Source organism: Rhinopithecus bieti, unplaced genomic scaffold (assembly GCF_001698545.2).
Source record: "Rhinopithecus bieti isolate Rb0 unplaced genomic scaffold, ASM169854v2 scaffold_11964, whole genome shotgun sequence".
Taxonomy (NCBI): domain Eukaryota; kingdom Metazoa; phylum Chordata; class Mammalia; order Primates; family Cercopithecidae; genus Rhinopithecus; species Rhinopithecus bieti.
This window is the reverse complement of record NW_016807677.1, coordinates 7,170,211-7,194,753: the sequence shown is the minus strand read 5'-3', so window position 1 is coordinate 7,194,753 and position 24,543 is coordinate 7,170,211. Positions and strand designations below refer to the sequence as shown.

General features: G+C 41.8%; 1 protein-coding gene across 4 annotated transcripts in view; it reads right to left on the bottom strand.

Moving 5' to 3' along the window:
- Positions 1-23,973, bottom strand: part of PPP2R1B (protein phosphatase 2 scaffold subunit Abeta) — a 53,017-nt gene extending 29,044 nt beyond the window's left edge. For all 4 annotated transcript variants that reach the window (XM_017883241.1, XM_017883240.1, XM_017883242.1 and 1 more), the window contains exons 1-14: positions 23,834-23,973; positions 22,886-22,976; positions 22,390-22,490; positions 18,185-18,417; positions 17,173-17,320; positions 12,696-12,851; positions 12,385-12,499; positions 11,593-11,663; positions 10,529-10,663; positions 9,540-9,713; positions 5,359-5,419; positions 1,377-1,531; positions 531-673; positions 66-157 (exon numbers count right to left, since the gene is read on the bottom strand). In XM_017883241.1, the coding sequence (XP_017738730.1) occupies positions 66-157; positions 531-673; positions 1,377-1,531; positions 5,359-5,419; positions 9,540-9,713; positions 10,529-10,663; positions 11,593-11,663; positions 12,385-12,499; positions 12,696-12,851; positions 17,173-17,320; positions 18,185-18,417; positions 22,390-22,490; positions 22,886-22,976; positions 23,834-23,947 (1,789 nt within the window). In that variant the 5' untranslated portion in view covers positions 23,948-23,973. The remainder of the gene's footprint in view (positions 1-65; positions 158-530; positions 674-1,376; positions 1,532-5,358; positions 5,420-9,539; positions 9,714-10,528; positions 10,664-11,592; positions 11,664-12,384; positions 12,500-12,695; positions 12,852-17,172; positions 17,321-18,184; positions 18,418-22,389; positions 22,491-22,885; positions 22,977-23,833) is intronic.
- Positions 23,974-24,543: the final 570 nt, after the last annotated feature.

Genomic DNA, 24,543 nt, shown 5'->3' with positions numbered 1-24,543 from the left:
CATAATAGAGATAAATCCCCACTAACCAAGGCATAAGCTGCAAGGCAAAAGAAGGAAATACATACCACTTATAGCTTCCTGTGCAAAGTATTTGACATCCATGTCTTCATCTTGACCTAACTTCTGTAGTACTGGTTTAACTTCTCCCTGTAAAGCACTGACATTCAAAAGTATTATCTGTGAAAGACAGTCTAATGGGCGATAGAAATCCTTTCTGGTGTATATGGTTTATGGTCATTGTTAAAATTTAAAAAAAATTTAAAAACATTTATAAACTTGACAAATACACAAAATAATGTCTAAAGAATTCTCAGCAAAATCAGTTTCAGACAATGATCTGACATATATAGAGCTTAAATATAAAAGTCATAGTGGACATCCTCAAAATCAGTTAGTAATTATTTTCTTTAAGCAAATCCAGATCTTAGGCAAAGTGAAAATCCCTGAAGTTAATTTTAGCTAATTACTCCCCACTATAAGGTAAAATTTAAAATACGCTTTTAAAACAAGACTAAACACTAAAATCTTACTTGGTATCTAGAATTGGTCCAATTTTTTGTAGAGATTTGGCCACATTGAAGCGAACATTTGCTACTTGGTCTCCTGCCATTTTTAATACGATGGGCAGCATTTGCTTAGTGGTTATTTCCTGACCACAGGCCTCAGACAGTGCCTAGAAAAATAAATAAGATGGCACATTTAAAATACTTTTAAAAAAATTCCAAAATTTAATGAAACAAATTAATATTTAATAAGAAAATAATTGACCAATAGGAAAATATTTCTAGTTTGAGCAGCTGAGTGGGAGACACAGGAATCATTCAAATGATCAGAGAATTAGACCAGAATTCACAAATAAGTTGTTGCACTTTTTAAATACTGTAGTTTGTTTTTTTTTTTTCAGACGGAGTTTTGCTCTGTTGCCCAAACTGGAGTGTAGTGGCGCGATCTCAACTCACTGCAACCTCTGCACCCTCCGCCTCCTGCCCAAGGTTCAAGGGATTCTCCTGCCTCAGCCTCCCAAGTAGCTGGAACTACAGGCGCACACCACCACACCCGGCTAATTTTTGTATTTTTAGTAGAGACAGGGTTTCGCCATGTTGACCAGGCTAGTCTCAAACTCCTGACCTCAGGTGATCTCCCCGCCTCAGCCTCCCAAAGTGCTGGATTACAGGCGTGAGCCACTGTGCCCGGCCAATACTGTAGATTTTAACATGAATTTTAAAACTGACATTTTCTCTCATCTCCTGTATTCCAATTAATCAATACAAGACATATATTCCAAATAGAAGACAGTATATTGAGAATTCAGAAATAGCCATGAATAATTTTGCTTTAATGCCTAAGCTTAGCAATAACAGTTATGTTATACTTACATTAATGCAGAATAAAGTAGTCATTCTATGCAAGTAATTAGGATCATTTGCCATTACTAACACTTTGGGAACGATGGTATTTTGGGCCCACTCTGTGCCAAACTTCTGAACTAGTTTCATGAGGTTGTTGGTGGCAGCTTCTCGGATGGCGTATACTGCAGAAGAGGGCAAAAACGTGTTCTCATACTGCTTATTGTTTTTTAAGCATAACCTAGTTTACTTACATGAACATCACATGTGGACCAAAAGCAAAACCTCTCTGCAATCAGACGCCACATGTAATCATGCTGCAATGACAAGCATGCTCAGCTCCAACTCAGTTTCCAAGTGTGCATATCCACAGAAAAGGGATGCAAGGAGCTCACTATATGCATCATCAATTATTTAACAAATACAAGTGTCTACTATGTGCTACAGAAAGAATACAGAAGACACTTTCCCTCACAGGTCATATGCTCTTATCAGAGAAATGAAAGCTAACATGCTCCATGAAGTCACATGGTGTAAGAGCAATTAGAATGAAGTCTGGCATTGTGTAGTAAAGGCTGTGAGGGTTGTAGCACTGCAGAGAAGAGTGAACAGGGAAGGTCTAGGAAGGCTTCAGCACAGAAAGAATCCTTGCACTGGGCAGTGAAGATTTGGGAGGATCTGTGTAAGTGGAGAGAAGCAGGGAGGAATTCCTAGAAAGGGTAAAGGCATGTATCCAGGACACCAAGGGGAAAACCTGAAACCTGTGAGACTCTGAAGTTAGATAATTAGGGTGGACCCAGACCACAAAGCATTATGAAAGACTTAGATTTGATTAGGAAAAGCAGTGATGAGTTTTTAAAGCAAGCTTGTGACCTGATGACCAATGTGGAATTTTAGCAAGATTATTCCAGCAACATCATGGAGAACCGACACTGACTGAGAATGAGAAAGACATCAAGGAAATGCTGTAGAGGCCACTGTGGTCATCTGTACAACAGCAAATACAAACATCAGACTGACTTGCTTCCTCTCCATGAAAATGCTTAGGTTGAAACAAGATGTCAAATGTCTTTGAGTCAATGTGCCTGCCTTAACATCTAATAATGCCCTATATCCTTTGATCATGTATCAAAGATATAAAGCTAGATAATAAAGGTCTGAGCTACAATCCTCTCACAATTAGTTGCTATATACAGCACTGAACAAAAACAAGCCTGGTGTCACTTCACTCTACAGATCCAGTAAGACTCAAAATGTAGGCTCAGATTAACAAATCAAGGGTGGTAGGTACTGATTCCTTATTCTACTTCTCTCCCCCAGGTGGGCCCAACCTTCCTGGGATGATAGAAGGGCAGGAATAGCTATCCAAGCCACAGTCCCAGTCCTAGGCAATTTATAGAAGCCTCCAACCAAGAAATAGTCAACTTTTTCTATTCATAGATCCTTCTGGGCAATGATGTTGAGAACAGGCAAGACAGCACAGACAAGTGACCATACAATTGATTATCAGCACTTAAACTGACAGTCTACAGGAGAAGCAACCTGGCGGTAAGACTCAGACGCACTAAGGAACAAACTCAAGTCAACTGTTTTACTGTAATACAGATTCCTTCCCTTCATATCCATAGTCTTTGTCTTTGGCCCAAACCCTTCCCTGTCCTTCCCCCTAAAGCGGAGCTAGCTAGAGTATTTGTGTCTTCTCCTCTCATTAATTTTTTTTTTTTTTTTTTTTTTGAGACAGAGTCTCACTCTGTCGCCCAGGCTGGAGTGCAGTGGCCGGATCTCAGCTCACTGCAAGCTCCGCCTCCCGGGTTTACACCATTCTCCTGCCTCAGCCTCCCAAGTAGCTGGGACTACAGACGCCCGCCACCTCGCCCGGCTAGTTTTTTGCATTTTTTTTTTTAGTAGAAACGGGGTTTCACCGTGTTAGCCAGGATGGTCTCGATCTCCTGACCTCGTGATCCGCCCGTCTCGGCCTCCCAAAGTGCTGGGATTACAGGCTTGAGCCACCGCGCCCAGCCGGTTCATGGAACTCTTGCAGTCCCCACTTCAGCATACTGCTGCAGTGAAATAAACACGGGTTTCTCCTGCTCCCAAACTGAAAGAGAAAATCAGAAAAGAGGAAGGAGTAATCAAGTTGCATAGAGAAGGCAATCTTACAGAGAAAGAGTGTCAGGAATCTAATTCTTCGTGGAATATTAGAACTTTAAAAATTCCTCAAAATAAAACACCACCTTAATCTAAACTGCCAGCTTTTAAAGAAAGCATAGAATGACTTGGAGCCAACCCAAATGCCCATCAATGATGAACTGGATAAAGAAAACGTGGCACATATACATCATGGAATACTATGTAGCCATAAAAATTGAATGAGTTCATGTCCTTTGCAGGGACATGGATGAAGCTGGAAGCCATCTTCCTCAGCAAACTAACACAGGAACAGAAAACCAAACACTACATGTTCTCACTAATAAGTGGGAGTTGAACAATGAGAACACATGGATACAGGGAGGGGAACATCACACACTGAGGCCTATCGGGGGTGAGGGGAGGGAGAGCATTAGAACAAACACCTAATGCATGTGGGGCTTAAAACCTAGATGACAGGTTGATAGATGCAGCAAACCACCATGGCACATGCATACCTATGTAACAAACCTGCAAGTTCTGCGCATGTATCCTAGAACTTAAAGTAAAATAAAATGTAAAAAAGCACAGAATGATCTGCTAGGAAGCACCATTCCCAGTAACATTAAGTATTTATCAGATATAACATAAACTTTTTAAAAAAAGCGGTATTTCTTTCCTATGATTTGCCAAATTTAAGTTTTATTTAAAAAGAAATAAAGAGGCCACAACAAGGTAACTTTAGAGAAGAAAAAGAGAAATAAAGAAGTCTACAATCCAGTTTGAAAACACTGGAAATACCCACATATATAAGCCCTTACACATTTTCACATATTTTTTCACATCCTTCCTCTTCACACTCTTAACCATATGATCCTCTATATGATGCAAATATGCCTTTAACAAAACCACCTACATGTATAAGCAGACACAAATATCCTCATTCCTCCCAAATTTCCAGGCATAAGCACCCACAGATGAACAAAGAGATGTATTAAATACGTATAGAAAGTATATAAAAGATACTGTGGAACTGACTCAGGATATATATTATATCCACCAAACCAAAACATGGAATCAAAGCTCCAGGACAATGTCACATGACCCCATAGGGGCACTCACACTCACTGGAACAGGTCTAAGACAACACTGAAGCTGTCAAGTCCGGACCTGGGGCCTGGCAGAGGGTCCATCTGTCACCACTGCTGCCTGGCACACAAGGGGATACACACATATACCTCTACCTCAAGCCTCACCAGGAAGTCACCTGCTCATTCCTGCTGTCCTATCTGACCTGCCCTGAGCTCACTCTCTCCTAGCTTTGTAGCAGCAGCAGTGAGAATACAAGCAGTAAGTCTTCCTTTCACCCAAACCAGAAATCCAGGCCCTCTCTATCCCTATGGCAAAGCTAATGTTTCCCACACCTAAGAATCCTCTACTGTCTCACTGAGGATCTCCTCTTCTATGTCAGCTCAAAAAAGCCAAGTAGCTATTTCTCCCACCCAGGCCTTTCATCTGATTCCAATCTCCATCCAACCTAGTGTATAGCTGCTGAAGACACCAATTACAGGATGGTCAAAAAGAGGATCCTCAGATAAGGGAGGAGTAAGTAAATATATAAAAGAGATGGTCTGAAGATAATGTAATAGACTGAGTAAGAAATAATGCAAATAAATTGTTTAATGGAGAAAATAAAATATAAGATACAAAAAAATTGGTAGAAATGTCAAATTCCTATTCAGAAGACTAAACTTTAATTAGAGCCTTTCTTCATTCCCACAGTATTAAGGCAAAATATCTGGTCAGATTGAGATTCCTTTCTAAAAGGATATGTATGAACATCATGGATATATGGGCTTTCAATAATTTGTTTTTATCTACTCACCATGGTCCACAAGCCAAGCCATACATAAAGAATTCAGCTTTTCATCAAAGAATTCCACACCCTACAGATACAGAAGATTCCATTAATATACTTGGCCAAAATTCAGAAATAAAGATGGTCTATTTACATTACACCAAGATTACCTGAAGGCTAAAAAAAGCTGTTTTCAAATAAACTGAATTCATGAAAGAGACAGAAAGGAAACACGGGAATTACAAACAAACCATAAATCTATTTTATTGGATGGAAATAATAAACAAACAAACAAAAAGCATACGTGAGCTGGCATAGGCCCTGCTAGGTGAAAGAGAACAGGGTGGCCAGAAGCCAGTCACAACACTGCAAAAGAGCAGGAAGAATGCACTGTGGATGGTCTGCCAAGCAAATCTGGATTACCTGTAAAAATGAATTACCCAGGAAAACACCTGTCGGTAATATTACTAATTCTCAATTTTCTTCCCTTTTTGGTTACTATTATGACAAATCCTTAGCGATAAAGCAACTGACCTCAAGACGCGGAGATATCCCCCAATTAAAGACAGTATTTTTGAGACAACAGGAGAAAGCCCTGGAGGGAGAATAAAGCAGGCCCAGGACTACAGGGGATATAGCCCAGGCATGGCTTGCTCTCCCAGCCCTGTTCCTCCCAACGGTCAACAGGTGGCCACTTCAGTGCAGGTTGGGGATGGGCTCCGGGAGCCGATTTACACCGTCCTCTCACCCTGGGGCTTCCACACCACATGGGAGAATGCTGTGACATATACGTTCCTAGTGCCTCCCTTCTGGGGTCTACACGTTTACAAGTCTTGCTTCTTTGAACTCTAAGAAGTTCCTGACTGTGATTCTATATTTTAAATAAAGAGAGGTAATATAATGTTTCAGTGCTTTGAAAACAGTTATTAAGACAAAATAGTGTTTGTTTTTTTTGTTTTGTTTTGTTTTGTTTTGAGACGCGGTCTCACTCTATTGCCCAGGCTGGAGAACAGTGACACCATCTCAGCTCACTGCAACCTCCACCTCCCGGGTTCAAGTGATTCTCCTGCCTCAGCCTCTCGAGTAGCTGGGATTACAGGCATGCAGCACATGCCCAGCTAATTTTGCATTTTTAGTAGAGACGGGGTTTCACCACGTTGGCCAGGCTGGTCTCTTAACTTCTGACTCAAGTGATCCGTCCGCCTCAGCCTCCCAAAGTGCTGGGATTACAGGCATGAGCCACCACACCCGGCCCAAAATTGCTTTGTATTAAAAGATCTTAATGAACTAATCTTGGCATACACTTAGATTACGTCAGCCAAGATTTCTTTTTCATATCAGGTTGAGAATTTTCCTTCAGTTTTAATTAACCTTTATTTTCCAGTTTGTTGTTGTTGTTGAGATAGAATCTCTCTCCGTCACCCAGGCTGGAGTGCAGCGGCGCAATGTCAGCTCACTGCAACCTCCGCCTCCTGGGTTCAAGCAATTCTCCTGCCTCAGCCTCCCAAGTAGCCTCCCAAGTAACAGGCGCCCACTACCACATCTGGCTAATCTTTTATATAGTAAAGATGGGGTTTCACCATGTTGGTCAGGTTGGTCTCGAACTCCTGACCTCACGTGATCCACCCACCTTGGCCTCCCAAAGTGCTGGGATTACAAGCGCGAGCCACTACGCCTGGCCTACTTTCCAGTTTTTGCAGTTTAATTTTATACTTACTTACCATGGTCCACAAGCCAGGTCATACATAAAGTCTTGAGAGAATTTTATAAATTGACCATCTGATATAAAAATATTTAGAGATAAAGAAAATTAAGGAGAATATATATACTAACAAGCAGTTAAAATTGTAAAGCAAAATGTTCATGACCGAGGCATGTTATCCCTGCCAGACAGGTGTAAGTCAGCCAAAGACACCATCTGCCTTGCTTTCACACTGCTCTCTATAGAGCTAGCAACCCTGGGAAACTTTCCAGGTCTAGAAGGAGCAGAGGTTAAAAGAAATGGTACTAAAATGCAGCCTCTCTTCCAGACAGTTTTGGTCTTCAGCAAATCAGTTAACCACTGCTCCTCTCCACTCTGAAGAGTAGATCCATGACAATCACCAGTGAAGAGAAGATGACCCATAGCACTTTGGAGTGACAGAGGAAAAGGATGACAAAATAACTTCACCTTATCCCATTCGCTATGCACTAATATGTCTGGTATCCCTTTCAAAGAATCGGATACTTTCAATTTTATAAAACATATAATGCCACAGACATTCACAAAATGCATGTTCATAAACTAAATGTACTAAAATTAACAATATAAATTCAGGGGTTCAAGAAAAGAAAAAACAAATTCCATATGCCATGACCTGAAAGGAATGGAAGTGGGAGTGAGGAAGGGGAAACAAATTGTAGTGATGTCAATAGTAAACTGACACACCTTTCTCAAAAAATACTCAACAATCAACAAATGTTGGCCATGCATAGTGGCTCATGCCTATTATCAGCTACTCAGGAGGCTGAGGCAGGAGGATCGTTTGAGGCCACGAGTTTGAGACCAGCCTGGGCAACAGCAAGACCCTGCCCCCCAAAATAAAAAATGTTAAGTGCCTAATTAATTATGGGCACTATGTTAGGGACTGGAAATAAAATACAGTCCCTACCATTGAGAGATCACCCATCTCTCCAAATAGACTGTAACAATTACAATACTCTGTAATAAGTGCTACCAACAGGGATAAAGGTACATCAAACTTAGAACAGTCAAGGTCACCTACTCAAAAAAAGGAAAAGATATGGCTATAAAACCCAGCTTTGAAATTTTATCTAACATGGGATTAGTTAGGGTAAAACTAATCATGAAACTCAAACAGTAACAGATAATGTGATAATGTGGACTTTGACCAAAATACTAACTTTTTTTTTTTTTTTGACACAAAGTTTCACTCTGTTGCCCAGGCTGGAGTGCAGTAGTGTGATCTTGGCTCACTGCAGCCTTCGCCTCCTGGGTTCAAGTGATTCTCCTGCCTTAGCCTCCCGAGTAGCTGGGATTACAGGCATGTACCTCCGTGTTCAGCTAATTTTTATAATTTTAGTAGAGATGGGGTTTCACCATGTTGGCCAGGCTGGTCTGGAACTCCTGGCCTCAAGTGATTCGCCTGCCTCTGCCTCCCAAAGTGCTGGGTTTACAGGTGTCAGCCACTGTGTCCGGCCTTTCAGTACTTCTTTTTTATATGGTGATTCCTCACCTCCCTTTAATCAGAACGTAGGGCAAGTGGTACCTAGGGACATTTTACTTAGAATACAAGGCAAACAAGGAAGTTTCCCTGAGCAAAAGTCACATCAGACTTACCCTAAAACCATAATCCCTTTTCTTCTCAGTTAAATATTTCTTAAGTCACAAAGGCATTAAATATTATAAAATTTACATTATATATGCCAAGAAACTGATCTTATTATTCTATGGCTTTGTTTTTCGGTGGTGATGAGGTGAAATATGTTTCTGTAATACAGACTCAGCATCCCAAATCCAAAAATTCAAAATGTGAAATGCTCCAAACTCCAAAACTTTTTGAGCACCAACATGATGCTCAAAGGAAATGTTCATTGGAGCATTCTGGACTTCGGATTTTTGAATTTGGGATGCTCAACCAGTAAGTATTTATAACACAAATATTCCAAAATCCACTTCTGGTCCCAAAAATGCTGGTCCCAAGCATATTTAGATGATACTCAACCTATAATTTATGCACTAACAGGCCGGGTACAGGGGCTCACACCTGTAATCCCAGCACTTTGGGAGGCCAAGGCGGGTGAATCACCTGAGGTCAGGAATTCAAGACCAGCCTGACCAATGTGGTAAAACCCCATCTCTACTAAAAATACAAAATTAGCTGGGTGTGGTGGCACATTCCTGTAATCCCAGCTACTTGGGAGGCTGAGGCAGGAGAATCACTTAAATCCAGGAGGCGGAGGTTGCAGTGAGCTGAGATCGCACCATTGCACTCCAGCCTGGGGAACAAGAGTGAAACTCCATCTTAAAAAAAAAGAAATGTATGCACTAATAAACATAAAAACCATCCCATAGGTAACAAGAACAAGGCCATACTTTCATGCATCTAAACAAACATAAGCATACAGGCTACTAGGCCTCCTACTTGCCATGGTAAGTTGTCACTATTTGACACTACCCTGCAGTTCATGGAGCAACACATACTCACCAGCTGGCCTGCCAGCAGCGGCATATACTCAATGATGGCCAGCCGGACCCTCCATTTGGCATCTTCAGCCAGCTCCACTATGGCAGGAAGGAGAGACTGAGAGAGCTGACGGATTCCAATCACTTCATTTACACAATCCAAATTGGAGATGATATTCAAACGAACTTCAGGACACTGCAAGCACACAAGCCCCAAAAGACCACATATAAAAATCAAGTACTGTGCCCAACAGTCTCCTGTCAGGATAAGATAAAAACTGCTAAGTAAGTTTTAAAATTACAAAGTACTGACTCAGGTGAAAAAAAAAAAGGATAATCTTGAAGAAATAATAGAGAGTACATAAATAACTCAAGGAACATAAATGATCTTAATCAGAAATTTCAATGAAAAGTCTGTAAGACTAAAGACTACAAGAAAAGTCTATAAGATGGTAAAGAGCATAATCTCTGGAATTAAATCAGATGCACTCAAATTTCAGATCTGCCATTGTTGAAAGACCTTGCTCAAGTTACTTTAACCCTCTGGGCCTCAACTTTCTCATCTGTAAAATGGAATAGTAAGACCTACCTCATAGGATTGTTGTGAGAATTACATGTAAAAATACATGCAAAGCACTAAGGCTCATGCCTGGTACGCAGTAATTACTCAGTAAATATTAGGTATCATAATTTTGGATACTATATTTAAACTCAAATAAAAGAAACTTTTTAAACAAGGACACATTAGCTTTAAAGGAACCAGGAAGTATAAAACAAAAGTCAGGTGAAGGTGACAGACATTTCTAGGTTTACTTTAATGGGTCCTTGTGCCCACTTTCTGAGGAACCTATAACCCTCTAACCAAAATCACAGGTGTTGTCATTGGTTTAAAATAAGTTATGATTTTTTTATCCATTTTCTTTTGGGGTTCTATTTTAGTGAAACCCCAAACCAAAATCAAATCAAAATCAAATCACTATCAAAGGCAACAGAACATAAAGTAAGACCTACCTCATCCTTTAACTGAGCTAAAAAAAGAGGTAGAAGATGTTCAATGGTATTCTCTTTGCCCAAAATAGTAGACAATCCCATAATTACAGAAGCTAGAGCCGATTTGACATGTGGATTGGTATCAGATACTAATTCCTAAAATAAAATCAAAATTAAAAGCCTTTATTACAAGACAACAGAAACTTCCATACCATTATTCTGGGGGACAGAGTCTTCCTCTGCTGCCCAGGCTGGAGTGCAGTGGTGTGACCTTGACTCACTGCAGCTTCAACCTCCCAGCTGGAGCACTTCAGCCTCCAGAGTAGCTGGGTCTACAGACATGCACCACCAGGCCTGGCTAATTTTTTTTATTTTTTGTAGAGACAGGTTCTCACTATATTGCCAGGGCTGGTCTTGAACTCCTGGGTTCATGTAATCCTCTTACCTTGGCCTCTCAAAGTGCTGGGACTACAGGTGTAAGCCACCAAGACGGCCTGAATTTTTTTTTTTTTTTTTTGAGACAGGGTCTCACCCTGTCACCTAGGCTGGAGTGCAGTGGCATGATCATAGCTCACTGCCATCTCAACCTCCCGGGCTCAAGCAGTCCTCCCACCTCAGACTCCCAAGTAGCTGGTACTACAGGTGCATGCCACCAGGCTCAACTAATTTTTGTATTTTTTGTAGCAATGGGGTCTCACTATGTTGCCCAGGCTGGTCTCAAACTCCTGGGCTCAAGAAATCCTCCCACCTCAGCCTCCCAAAGTGCTTGGATTACGGGCATGCACCACCATGCCCGACCCCAAGCAATTTAAAGACAGCACTATTTCAATATTGATTCATTGATAATGTTTCCTCAGACTACTAGTTAGATAACATAAACCTAGGCACCAAAGAGCATTTTACAACTACAATAGGCTAATAAGTGATAAATAACAATGTTGCACATTAACACATCTTCCCTATTCATTCCCTATCAACCTTTAAACTCAAAGAACTTTAAGGTAAACAAACAAACAAAAAAATGAGATTAAGGTTTACCTTTATACAAATCAGAGTGAAACAAAATAAACTAAAGTCAGGTTTACCTTTATATAGGGCAGAATCTGATTCATAATTATGGTCTCTCTATCTTCAATGGGCAAGTTCTCACCAAGTTCTAAAAGATAAATAGAAAAAAAGAATGCTTTCACAGGGCCATTTACAAAGAGCCAAATGAGGACATTTAACCAGGTTTATCAACAATTTCTTTTTTTTTTTTTTTTTGGAGCTGGAGTCTCACTCTGTCACCCAGGTTGGAGTGCAGTGGCTGGATCTCAGCTCACTGCAAACTCTGCCTCCCGGGTTCACACCATTCTCCTGCCTCAGCCTCCCGAGTAGCTGGGACTACAGGCGCCTGCCACCTCGCCCGGCTAGTTTTTTTGTATTTTTTAGTAGAGACGGGGTTTCACCGTGTTCGCCAGGATGGTCTCGATCTCCTAACCTCGTGATCCGCCTGTCTCGGCCTCCCAAAGTGCTGGGATTACAGGCTTGAGCCACCGTGCCCGGCCAACAATTTCAATTACATTATATGTTTAAGCAAATAAGGAAAATAGCTCTTGTTCTAAATGAACTTTTTTCATGAAATCTTTATGCCATTGCGTATCACACCAATCCAATCTGAAAAGCATTTTTTTTTTACAAAAACAAGACAAAATGATTTATTGGTTTTAAACATAAAGGAACTATCTTTATGTGACAATGTGACATTTCACATCCACATGAAAACATCCCTATGTATTTTAAAAACATATTCTAGAACAAAAAACATGCAAAATTCACTAAAAAGAAATGCACCAAAATGAACGACACATGTTCCAACATAAATTGAACTCCTTAACCTTTTACTTTGTGGGCAGCAGCCGCCCGGACTTCAGCTTCACAGTCTTTAAGTAGGTTCTGAAAGGCGGGGATGAGGTCATTTAGGGTGATTTTAGGACCCATGGCTTTCTGGAGCTATAAAAGAATTTGAACGGGTTTTAATGTATACTAACAAAAGAATTAACAAGAACAAAACAAAATTGCACAATCTGTAAGTATATATTTTTGCCACAACACTTCCCATTGAAAAGAATTCAGAAACTTTGGATACGACAGCAAATCTATGGGTGTTCAGGTTTATTTCCTTAGTTCCTAAAAATAATCATTTTACCTCTGAAAATTTGTCAGCCACCATATAGCGAACTCGCCAAGATTTATCTTCTGCTGCTTGTCGAAGTGTAGGCATCACCAAAGTCTCAAGGTCATCCTGAGACAGTAACTGGGCAATACTGACACAAGCTTCCACAGCTAGGAGGCGCACTGAATCCTAAAGGAACAAAATTTCTGTAATTCAGACATTTACCGAGACCCACGGGGAACTGCTATGGGGTGGTGCGGGTGTTTAAAAAAATAAACACTACCACGACTGCCGCACCTTATATAGTTTCATGTCTTGATATCTTTTTTTTTTTTTTTGAGACAGGGTCTCACTCTGTCACCCAGATTGGAGTGTAGTGGTACAATCTCGGCTCATTGCAACCTCTGCCTCCCAGGCTGAAGCAATTCTCCTGACTCAGCCTCCTGAGTAGCTGGGATTACAGGCATGCACCACCATGCCCAGTTAATTTTTGTATTTTTAGTAGAGACAGAGTTTCACCATGTTGGCCAGGCTGGTCTCAAACTCCTGACCTCAAATGATCCACCCACCTTGGCCTCCCAAAGTGCTAGGATTACAAGCACAAGCCACCACGCCTGGCCATGTATTTACATCTTGAAAGAACTGCTCCTGGCGGGGCGCAGTGGCTCACGCCTGTAATGCCAACATTTTGGGAGGCTGAGGCAAGCGGATCACGAGGTGAGGAGATCAAGACCATCCTGGCTAACACAGTGAAATCCCATCTCTACTAAATCTACTAAAAATACAAAAAATTAGCCGGGCATGGTGGCAGATGCCTGTAGTCCCAGCTAGTTGGGAGGCTAAGGTAGGAGAATGATGTGAACCTGGGAGGCGGAGCTTGCAGTGAGCCGAGATTGCGCCACCGCACTCCAGCCTGGGCGACAGAGTGAGACTCCGTCTCAAAAAAAAAAAAAAAAAAGAAAGAGCTGCTCCCTTTGCCTGGAACGGCATGTTGAAGTCATAAAGATAGAAATGACTTTGTACTATGAGTAAACAGCAAAGTAATTACCTTGGCTAGAATGCCGAGTTTCTATGAAGGAAAAGGAAATGAAAATTTTAAAATTTGAAAAACAACAACAAAAAAAACCATTTTAATGATGCCTTCAAAGCCTTACTATAATAGAAAGTTGAGGGATAAAAATGAAAAGAATACTTGTACAAGTTATTTATAACAGATTAGGACAAAGGTAGAGAATAAGAGTAAAGGAAATCACTTAGGAAGCTCAGTTTTCAAAAAACTCAGATCAGGGTGGCAGTAACAGGAGTGTAGGCAGCATAAGATGATGACTTGGAAAGAAACACACAGAACAATTAAAAGTTAGAAATCAAAAACAAAAATCAGTTGAATTTAAATGTTGAAGATCAAGGACAGAATAACTTTGAGGAAGCTGTGGCTAGAAAAACACAGAAATTAGGAAAGTATGGGATTAATGAACTCAACTTTCCAAATGTAAACAGCCAAGGTCAGCGTGACACCTATGTCCTTTAACAAGTGGAAAATACACAATTAAGACAAATCAATGAGGGGCCAGGAGCGGTGGCTCACGCCTGTAATCCCAGCACTTTGGGAGGCCAAGGCAGGTGGATCACCTGAGGTCAGGAGTTCAACACCAGCCTGGCCAACATGGTGAAACCCCATCTCTACTAAAAATACAAAAATTAGCCAGGCATGGTGGCACGTGCCTGTAATCCCAGATACTCAGAAGGCTGAGGCAGCAGAATTGCTCGAACCCAGGAGGCAGAGGCTGCAGTGAGCCGAGATCACGCCACTGCACTCCAGCCTGGGTGACAGAGCAAGACTCCAACTCAAAAAAAAAAAAAAAAAAACGAAAAAAAAAGAAAAATCAGTGAGAAAGTACTGAGACTGTAGACTTGTATATTATACATATATAGGTAGAATCTTAATACATGTAAACATTAGCACCCAGGAGAAATAGGTAAAATATTTTAAGTATGTACAGTAACAGTTATGTATATACACATACATACACTTGAGAGACATTAACAGTGACTCCAACTTCCAAAATATTACAAATCTTAAAAACTGTATATCAACAATAACTGACTACATGCCAAAGACACACACACTCCTCTGTAGGCAAGTGCACAGGCTAAAAAAGGCAGGGCTAAGTTCTTGGTAGTGACTACACAGATATTTTTGGATTTCAAAAATGATGCTAAATCATGGGACTGCTAATCAACTACTGAAATATAAGCTAATACGTATTTGTTAAAAAAGTACTTCTCTGGTCAGGTGCGATGGCTCACGCCTGTAATCCCAGCACTTTGGGAGGCCAAGGCGGGCAGATCACAAGGTCAGGAGTTCGAGACCAGCCTACCCAACATAGTGAAACTCCATCTCTACTGAAAATACGAAAAAATTAGCTGGGCGTGGTGGCAGGCGACTATAATTCCAACTATTCGGGAAGCTGAGGCAGGAGAATCACTTGAACCCGGGAGGCAGGGGTTGCAGTGAGCTGAGATCATGCCATTGTACTCCAGCCTAGGCGACAAGAGTAAAACTCTATCTCAAAAAAAAAAAAATTACTTTTCTTCCAGAACTTCGTTTTCTCTCCTATACCTGTTCCTCCTCCCAGAATTTTCTCCATCTTAACGATGGCACCACCATCCACCCAGGTGCTCAAGCAAACAATCTAGGGGATCTTGATTCCTCTCCCCTTCATCCAATCCAGTAATACTAAGTCCTATTGATCCCACTTCCAAACTGACATCCAGATCCTTTCCATCTTCACTACCACCCTATTACCATCATCATCTCATGCCAATACTTGAAATGTGGCTGGTACACATAATTTACACTCAAATAATAAGATTTTGGAAATTTTTGGTTGAATATAAATATTAATTTCACCTATTTCTTTTTACTTTTAAAAACATGGCCAGTAGAAAACTTAAAATTAACAGGTAGCTTACATTATATTTCTGTTGAAAAGCACTGTTTTAAACTATAACATTTGGGTAATAAAAGTGCAAAGAAGGCCAGGCACAGTGGCTCATGCCTGTAATCCCAGCACTTTGGGAGGCCAAGGTGGGCAGATCACGAGGTCAAGAGATCAAGACCATCCTGATGATGAAACCCCAACGTGATGAAACCCCGTCTCTACTAAAAATACAAAAGTTAGCTGGGCGTGGTGGCACGCGCCTGTACTCCCAGATACTCAGGAGGCTGCGGCAGGAGAATCGCTTGAACCCGGGAGGCAGAGGTTGCAGGGAGCCAAGATTGCGCCACTGCACTCCAGCCTGGTGACAGAGTGAGACTGTCAAAAAAAAAAATGCAAATAAAACTAAGGTTGTATTTATCATAAAAGTTAGGATAATGTACTCTTAAAGAAACAGAGCGGCAAGTGGAGGAGGAAGGAAGAGATTATGTTTGAAAGGGAATCCATGGAGGGATTCTGGGATAGTGGCTGTGAAAATGATGTCTCCTATCATAGGTGATAGTTAACAAGCTGGTATTACCTTATAATAGTTCATTAAGTTATACATTTATTTTGTACATTTATTATTAGAATAAAATTCAAATAAATTTTAAAATTATTTTGAAAATAGGATTTGGATCTTTAGACTTAGGATCTGAAAATGAGACTCATTAGTATGTGTCCTGGGGGCTTGTGGTCCTGTACACATGAAGCAATCTTAGGGCAGGTAACAAGCAAATTAAAAGCCCAAAAGGACTCTTCTGGAGTCTAGGAACTCTGGGAGCTCATCCTCCTAAGCACCATTACAGAGCAGCAGTACAGTCTAGCTGTGAAGGGCACAAATTCTGGAGCCAAACCACTTAGATTCAAATTCTGACTCCACTATGCAGACTTGAGCAAGTTACTTAAACTTTCTGTGCCTTTGTTTTCTAATGTGTAAAATGGGCTATCCCATGGGGCTGTTGTAAGCACTGAATTACTTAATACAAATAACTACTTTAAGGCAGAGAAAAATTAAGTACTTCATTTACATGTTTGCTAGTTTTATTGTTATTTCTACACCAAAGAGACCTAAATCTTCGGATTTAAATACGATCATGTGAAGTAATCCCATATACTACTATAGAGGAAGCAGAGGGTCAAATAGCTTTCCTAACACATTCTAAGCTTATTTATCTGAAAAGTCAAAAATTCCAGGAAACATTACTCCCTCATATTACAATACAGCCAGCAATTCCCAAAGGTATGTTACCCTCCAAGCAGCTTTGGTCTTCCTTTCTAATTATGGCTCCCATTTCCTCTCTGACTCCCCACTCTTTTAACAGCTGCTAATGTAAAAGAGAAATCATGGTCTGGTTAAGAAAGAAACATAAGAACACTGAGGTGAGCATGTTACACTTTAACCAGGCCAGAATCAGCACTAATTCTGCAAAAAGAATCCTAACAAGAAAACTAAAACTCCCCAAAGAAATTCTGAAAATTTAGAGGAAAGGAGCATATCTGTGTCCGTTAAATACTAAGAGTTAGTTTACCTGTTCATCTGAAGCTAGATTAGTGAAGAGTGGAACAATTTCACTTTTCACACTGTCTAATTCCAAAACTTTTGCAAATTCACCCAATTTGGAAGCAGCAGCACGTCGTACCATTGGTGTGTCATCTGAGCACAAGGAACGGAATTGCCTGCAACATAAAACAATGAAGGTATTTCCCATCAAATAACACTGACTAAACCTGCCCCCATACACATAGACAGACTATTAGAGGTTTTATCTTACAATAATCAGTGACTAGGCTTCTAGTCATAGAAGTAACAAAAATAAAACATATTCAACTGAATAATAAAAAATGACATCACAGGCCAGACATGGTCCCTCACACCTGTAATCAAAGCACTTTGGGAGGCCCGGGTAGGAGGATTGCTTGAGGCCAGGAATTGAAAGCAGACTGGGCAACATAGCAAGACCCTATCTATACCCAAAAAATATTTTTTTTTGTTGGGGGGAGCTCAAGTGAACCTCCCACCTCAGCCTTCTGAGTAGCAGGAATACAGGCGGGTCCCACCATGCCCAGCTAATTTCTTTTTTCTTTTTAGTCGAGACAAGGTCTCACTATGTTGCTCAAGGTAGCCTTGAACTCCTGAGCTCAGGCAATCCTCCCACCTCAGCCTCTCAAAGTGCTGGGATTACAAGCATGAGCCACTGCACCCAGCCAGAAAAAATTTTTAAAAATTAGCCAGGTGCAGTGGTGTATGTCGGCAGTCCTAGCTACTTGGAGGCTGAGGCTGGAGGATCACTTAAGCACAAGAGTTCAAGGTTGCAGTGAGCTATGATTGTGCCACCGCACTCCAGCGTGCGCAACAGAGCAAGACCTTATCTCTTAAAAAAAAAAGGAAGATATCATAAAACCTACTATCCTAGTATCAGCCACTCATTGGTAACAATGTACTATGTAAACTATCAGCTACAAGTCCCCAGTAATCCCAAATAACTCATAGCTTACTGTCTGATTTCTGCTTTAACAAAGCAAAAAAACACCAGAGCTTACTGTCTGATTTCTGCTTTAACAGCATTTGATGCCCTGGGATAGCAAACGCTGAACAAACCACATGCAGACGTGCGAGAGGTGAACCAATCCCCACTTGCTAGGCGTTTCACCAGAGGTACAAAATAAGCTTCCAGAGCAACAGGAGTATGCTCCTGGGAGATCTGTCTCAGGGACTCCACAGCCTTGTCACGAACAACAGTCTCTTCCACAGTTGCCAGATTTTCCAAAGGAGGCTGAATGGATTAAAAAGGAAAACCAGAGAAGAACACTTATTGAATCAGATTAGAAACCGATAATCACCTTTTAAAGTGACTGAAGGGAGGTGGTACACGTAACCAGAATGTTAGCTGCATCATACCAAATGGTTACTTTCAGCTCACACAGTGATAACATATGGTGCGGCCAACCTGAAGACACGACTTCTGTAGAAAAGCCAAGATCTCATGTCCCAGATGGCAATTCCCAGATGGTGTCTACAAATGACACAGTGTAAGAGACTTGACACAATATTAATATTACTGTGAGCTGAATCACTAGGTTTAAAAGATACACAGCCAAATTCAGACAGGATCCTGTGTATTTCCTCAAGAGTAAGTACAAAAATATGACCAACATTAGGCACCACAAATACAGGATAACAGCTTGTCAGGTCACTGAGTCCACAGCCTTTTCAGTATCATTCTACCACTCCCAGAGGTGTAAGCAACGCTTATCCACCATCTCCATTCCATCCTTTTATCCAACCTACAAAATGCTGAGTACAAAATTGCTTTTTTCAGAACACATTCAGCAACTTTCCATTAGCCATAGGGCAGGAAGGAGTTTCTGACAGAACAATCAAGTGAAAACTACAGAGACTGGCCGGGCAAGGTAGCTCACGCTTGTAATCCCAGGCCTCGGGAGGCCGAGGTGGGCAGATCACTGAGGTCAGGAGTTCGAGACCAGCCTGGCCAACATGGTGCAACCCTGTCTCTACCAAAAAATACAAAAATTAGCCAGACATGGTGGCACATGCCTGTAATCCCAGCTACTCAGGAGGCTGAGGCATGAGAATCGCTTGAACCCAGGAGGCGGAGGTTGTAGTGAGCTGAGATTGTGCCACTGCACTTGAGCCTGGGTGACAGAGTGAGACTCTGGTCTCAAAAAAAAAAAAGAAAAGTACAGAGATGATAGGACACCTTGCTTACAGCTTTAGAAACAGAAGAGGCCAAACAGGGTGGATGATCCGGATTAGGAGCAGTAACTGAATATGGCATGGCCTAGTAAAAAGTGTAAACACGCTGGCTCTCTGAACCTCTGCCTTACTGAGTTTGCATGTAGTCCAGGTAGATTCTACAGATGCCATGAGCTACAGATTTTAAAGCATAAAACCCACATATAGAACTAACCAAGAATGAAACAGAAGCATAATGAGTTAAAGAAAAGAAGTGTGTCTAATAATATATTTTAAAAATTGTTTGATACACACAGGTAGAGAGTATTCAGCTTTCCTATAAGGTATTTCAGAAACCCATTAAAAAGATACTGTTTCTCACTTGCCAAGGCATTTCTTGATCTGTCCCCTGTCTACTGTAACCCCCTCTCCTGCAGTACCACTGGATAATAGCTATCATTACCACAGGATGAGGCCATGCTCCTGAGAATTGCTTATGAGTGGTCTCTTGATTTGAACTCTGCCTGGCCCTTGATGACCACTCTGCCTACCCAACCTCAACACTTCACATTCCAGCAGTTCTTTTTTTTTCTTTAAGAGACAGGGTCTTGCTCTGTTGCCCAGGCTAAAGTGCAGTGGCACAATCATGGTTCAGTGCAGCCTCAGACTCCTCGTCCTTCTGCCTCAGCCTCCCGAGTAGCTAGGACTACAGACACATGCCACCATGCCCAGCTATTTTTTTTTTTTTTTTTTTTTTTTTGAGACGGAGTCTCGCTCTGTCGCCCAAGCTGGAGTGCAGTGGCCGGATCTCAGCTCACTGCAAGCTCCGCCTCCCGGGTTCACACCATTCTCCTGCCTCAGCCTCCCGAGTAGCTGGGACTACAGGCGCCTGCCACCTCGCCCGGCTAGTTTTTTGTACTTTTTAGTAGAGACAGGGTTTCACCGTGTTAGCCAGGATGGTCTCCATCTCCTGACCTTGTGATTTTTTTTTTAAGAGTTGGGGTCTCACAATGTTGCCCAAGCTGGTCTTGAACTCCTGGCCTCAAGCAATCCTCCTGCTGCTTTGGCCTCCCAAGGCAAGGATTACAGGTGTGAGCCACCACACCCAGCCACACTCCAGTTTTGAACCCAGTCTGTTTCATGCTTCCAAGCCTCTGAAATTCATTTTCTCAATACATGATTATTGTTGCATCTAACATTGCACACAGAAGAAACAAAGCAGACAAGCTTCCTCACTCTAGTGGCATTTAAATTCTAATGGAGTGAGACAACAATCAATCAAGAAAACAAGTAAATGGTGATGAATACTCTACAGAAAAAAGGAGTAGGATGATGTGGTAAGGGATGACTGGGAGGCTATTTCAAGTCGAGTGGTTAGGGAAAACCTCCCTGAGGAGATGCATTGAAGTAGATCCATGAATGACAAGGAGCCAGGCACAGAAAGCTTGAAAGAGCTTTTCATTAGAGGGAAGACCTAGGGCAAAGGCCTTAAGGGAATAATGAGCTAGGTTAGTTCAAAGAACAGAAAGTTGACCAATGTGAATGTAAGAGATTATCAAGGCCTTTTGCGCTCTGTCCCTGCCTACTGTGACCTCTTCTCATGCAGTACCACTGGGCATATGATAATCCTACAGAGGCAGGTCATAAAAAGCCTTATAAGCTAAGGTACAGAATTTGGATTTTCTAAGAGCTATGGCAGAGAGTGAGCCATCTGCTGGGTGACGTGAACTGTAAGGGTCGGGTGAGAGACAAGAGTGGAAAGCATCGTTAGGAAGCTACTACAGCAATCTAGAGGAAAGATGATGGTCTGGACTAGGCTGGTAATACGAGGGATGGAAGAAAGTGGACTGATTTGAAATATACGCAGACTCTATAGGAATTACTAATGGATTAGATGTGGGGAACAAGGGAAAGAGAATTCAAGAATATATTCTAGGTTTTGGCTTGTCCAACTGGGAAGATAGTGATACCATTTACTGAAGTGGAACAACTAAATGAGAAGTGTATTTGGGGGATAAAGCTAAGTTTTGTTTCAGGTATGTTAAGTTTGAAATACCTGTTTGACATTCAAGTAGAAAAAAGCATAGGCCTGTATACATAGAAATATATGTATCTATATCTATATATTCATACTTATCTATTAATCAATCTACCTCAGGAGTTCCATGGAAAAACCAGAACTAGAGATAGAAATCACCAGAATCAGTATTACTAGCCAGTATTGAAAGCCCTGATGCATACATCCCTACCTTGTCCATCTGTTGAATTCCTGGTCATCCTTTAAAACCTAGTTCAGACATCATCTCCCAAGGTCTTCCCTGATCACCCTGAGTGAACCCCTTTCTCCCCTCTATTACGTGGGTAGGGTATTTTGTAGGTACTTACATCTTTCCATTTAAGACTGCACAGTAATTATTTGCTGACACATAAAGGCAAGGAACCTCATTCAATTCACTTTGGCGGTCATTTTCCTTTTTTTTAGGAGATGGGGATCTCACTATGTTGCCCAGGGTGGATTCAAACTCCTGGGCTCAAGTGATCCTCCCATCTCAGCCTCCTAAGTAGCTGGTACTACAGGCTTGTGCCACCAAGCCCCCTCCTCACATTGGTCTTCTTCAACATTAACATTGTAAATTACGATGTTTCTGGTAAAGTAGACTCTCAATAAATGTCAATTAAATTGAACCAAATTCATCAAACTCAGAAAGTCAGAAGCAAAAGTTACACTGACAAAGACAAAATGCTGCCAGGTGAGAATTAAGGTTTCCAACATCATGGGGGGAACCATAAAAACAATCAAATCCTTTTTTTACCTCCATCTAAACTAATAAGTCTACAGATGCAGAAAAGAAGGACGAAGTTCTCTTATTCACAGAAAAAAAAGAAGGGGTTGAGTCCAAAGTGCCTATAGTATTTCTTCTCTCAATGACTAACATGACTATCTGCCCATAAAAAGATCTGCATAAAAAATGCTGCAGTGTGTCTATCACCAAACTGTGTATCATTTATACTGCAAAAGTTCTAGGAGGGTAGGCAGCTTATAAATACTCACCAGCAGACAGTGGGCAAAGTCAGGACCTCCCACTAGGCCAGTGAAATTTCCCAGCTGCTCAGCAAGAGCTAATAGTACCTCATCTTCATCATAAATTGTATCTGGAAGTGACAACAGGGACTCATCAACATGGATAGCTCTCACATAGCTGGACACTGACACAAAACTAGGAACAGATTCACTATGCGACCGGTAAGGTGGCCCAGTCAAGATCCTAACAGCATTTTCTTCCTTCTCCTCAATCAACCATCTTCCTGGATCTGTTTTGTACAACGAATTAGAAACTCATACTCCCATATCAATTATTTTCCCAACAGCTAAATGGTTGATGTTTGAATATATCTAACCACAACTAGTAATATCCTCTGTTCTGTTTCTTTTGCACAGAAAGCACCTGGCTCATTTTAATGTGGGTAACAAACTCTAAAAAAGTCAGTGTTGAAAGTCCCTGGAAAATGGAATGTCCCTGCCTTTCTTTAAACAAAGCTTCACATACCTGTAAGGAATGGCAACAATTCACTTCGCGTCCTTTCTACTCCAAGTGCTAGGGCAATTGTTGATAACTTCTTAATACTGTTGAGTCGGAGCTTCAGAAAAGAAAGTAGAAAGAAGAACAATGTAAAGAAACGGTTGAATTTAGATCAAAAGACAAAAGGTACTAACAGGTGAAATAATGACACAGCGGTAAGAATGAAGATAGCCTTTCACTTAGATTTTACTGTTAAGGAACCTCATAGGACGGAGGAGTGTAACTCGGCCTCACTAGCCGGCGGAAGATTTCCTAGGAGAAACACTCAGAAGGGCCCGGAAGAGAAATGAATGAAAGACAATACAACACCCAGGAAGTAAGATAACCTTAAAAAGAGAGCACTTTGGCAGTGGTGAAGCAGGTGAAATGGTTGAATACAACGCCTGTGGTTTCAAAGAAAAGTTCCCGCAGAGCTGATACAACGACTTGTCCAGGTTAATCGGCCTTCCCACCCCCTCTTTCAACCCAAGAAGACGAGCCAGTTCCAAGCCCAGATGAAGGGATTCCGAGGCACTTCAAAGGGCTTCTGGGCATCCTGCGCCCCTCAGCCGCTCCAGCCCCGTCTCGGCCCGGCACCGCGCTTCTCCAGCTCCCTCGCCTACGAGGCGCAGCCACCTCACGGCCCGGATAGGGCGCCCAGGCGGGAAGCGGGTTCCCCGACAACCGCCCTGGAAAGGCAAGGCTCCAGGCGGACCCCTTAGGGGGTCCGAAGCAGGGGTACTAGAGAGGTCCCCGGGAGGGTCGAGGCGTGTCACCACAGCCCCTGGCAGAGCTTTCCCTGCCTCCCCTTTAAGTTTCTGCTACGAGTCCGGCTTATTCAGTACCCCGGCCACCCCCACCGCGGCGCAGGCCTTCCCCCTTCTCTACCACGCGACCACCCGGTCTTGCCTCGGCTCCCCCGGCTCAGTCCAGTACCTGCACGTCTTCATTGCGGAGCTCGTCGATTAAAACCGCGATTGGGTATAGCGAATCATCTCCATCTCCCCCCGCTGCTCCTGGGCCGGTCCCGAGCCCCGATGCGCCCGCCATGTTCTTTCTCCTCCTGCTGCTGGTCACCCTCCTTACTCCTTATACGAAAATTAATTCAAGATGGATTAGAGACTTAAATGTTAGACCTAATACCATAAAAACCCTAGAAGAAAACCTAGGTAATACCATTCAGGACATCGGCATGGGCAAGGACTTCATGTCTAAAACACCAAAAGCAATGGCAACAAAAGCCGAAAGTGACAAATGGGATCTAATCAAACTAAAGACCTTCTGCACAGCAAAAGAAACTACCATCAGAGTGAACAGGCAACCTACAGAATGAGAGAAAATTTTTGCAATCTACTCATCTGACAAAGGGCTGATATCCAGAACCTACCAAGAACTCAAACAAATTTACAAGAAAAAAACAAACAACCCCATCAAAAAGTGGGCAAAGGATATGAACAGACATTTCTCAAAAGAAGACATTCATACAGCCAACAGACACATGAAAAAATGCTCATCATCGCTGGCCATCAGAGAAATGCAAATCAAAACCACAATGAGATACCATCTCACACCAGTTAGAATGGCAATCATTAACAAGTCAGGAAACAACAGGTGCTGGAGAGGATGTGGAGAAATAGGAACACTTT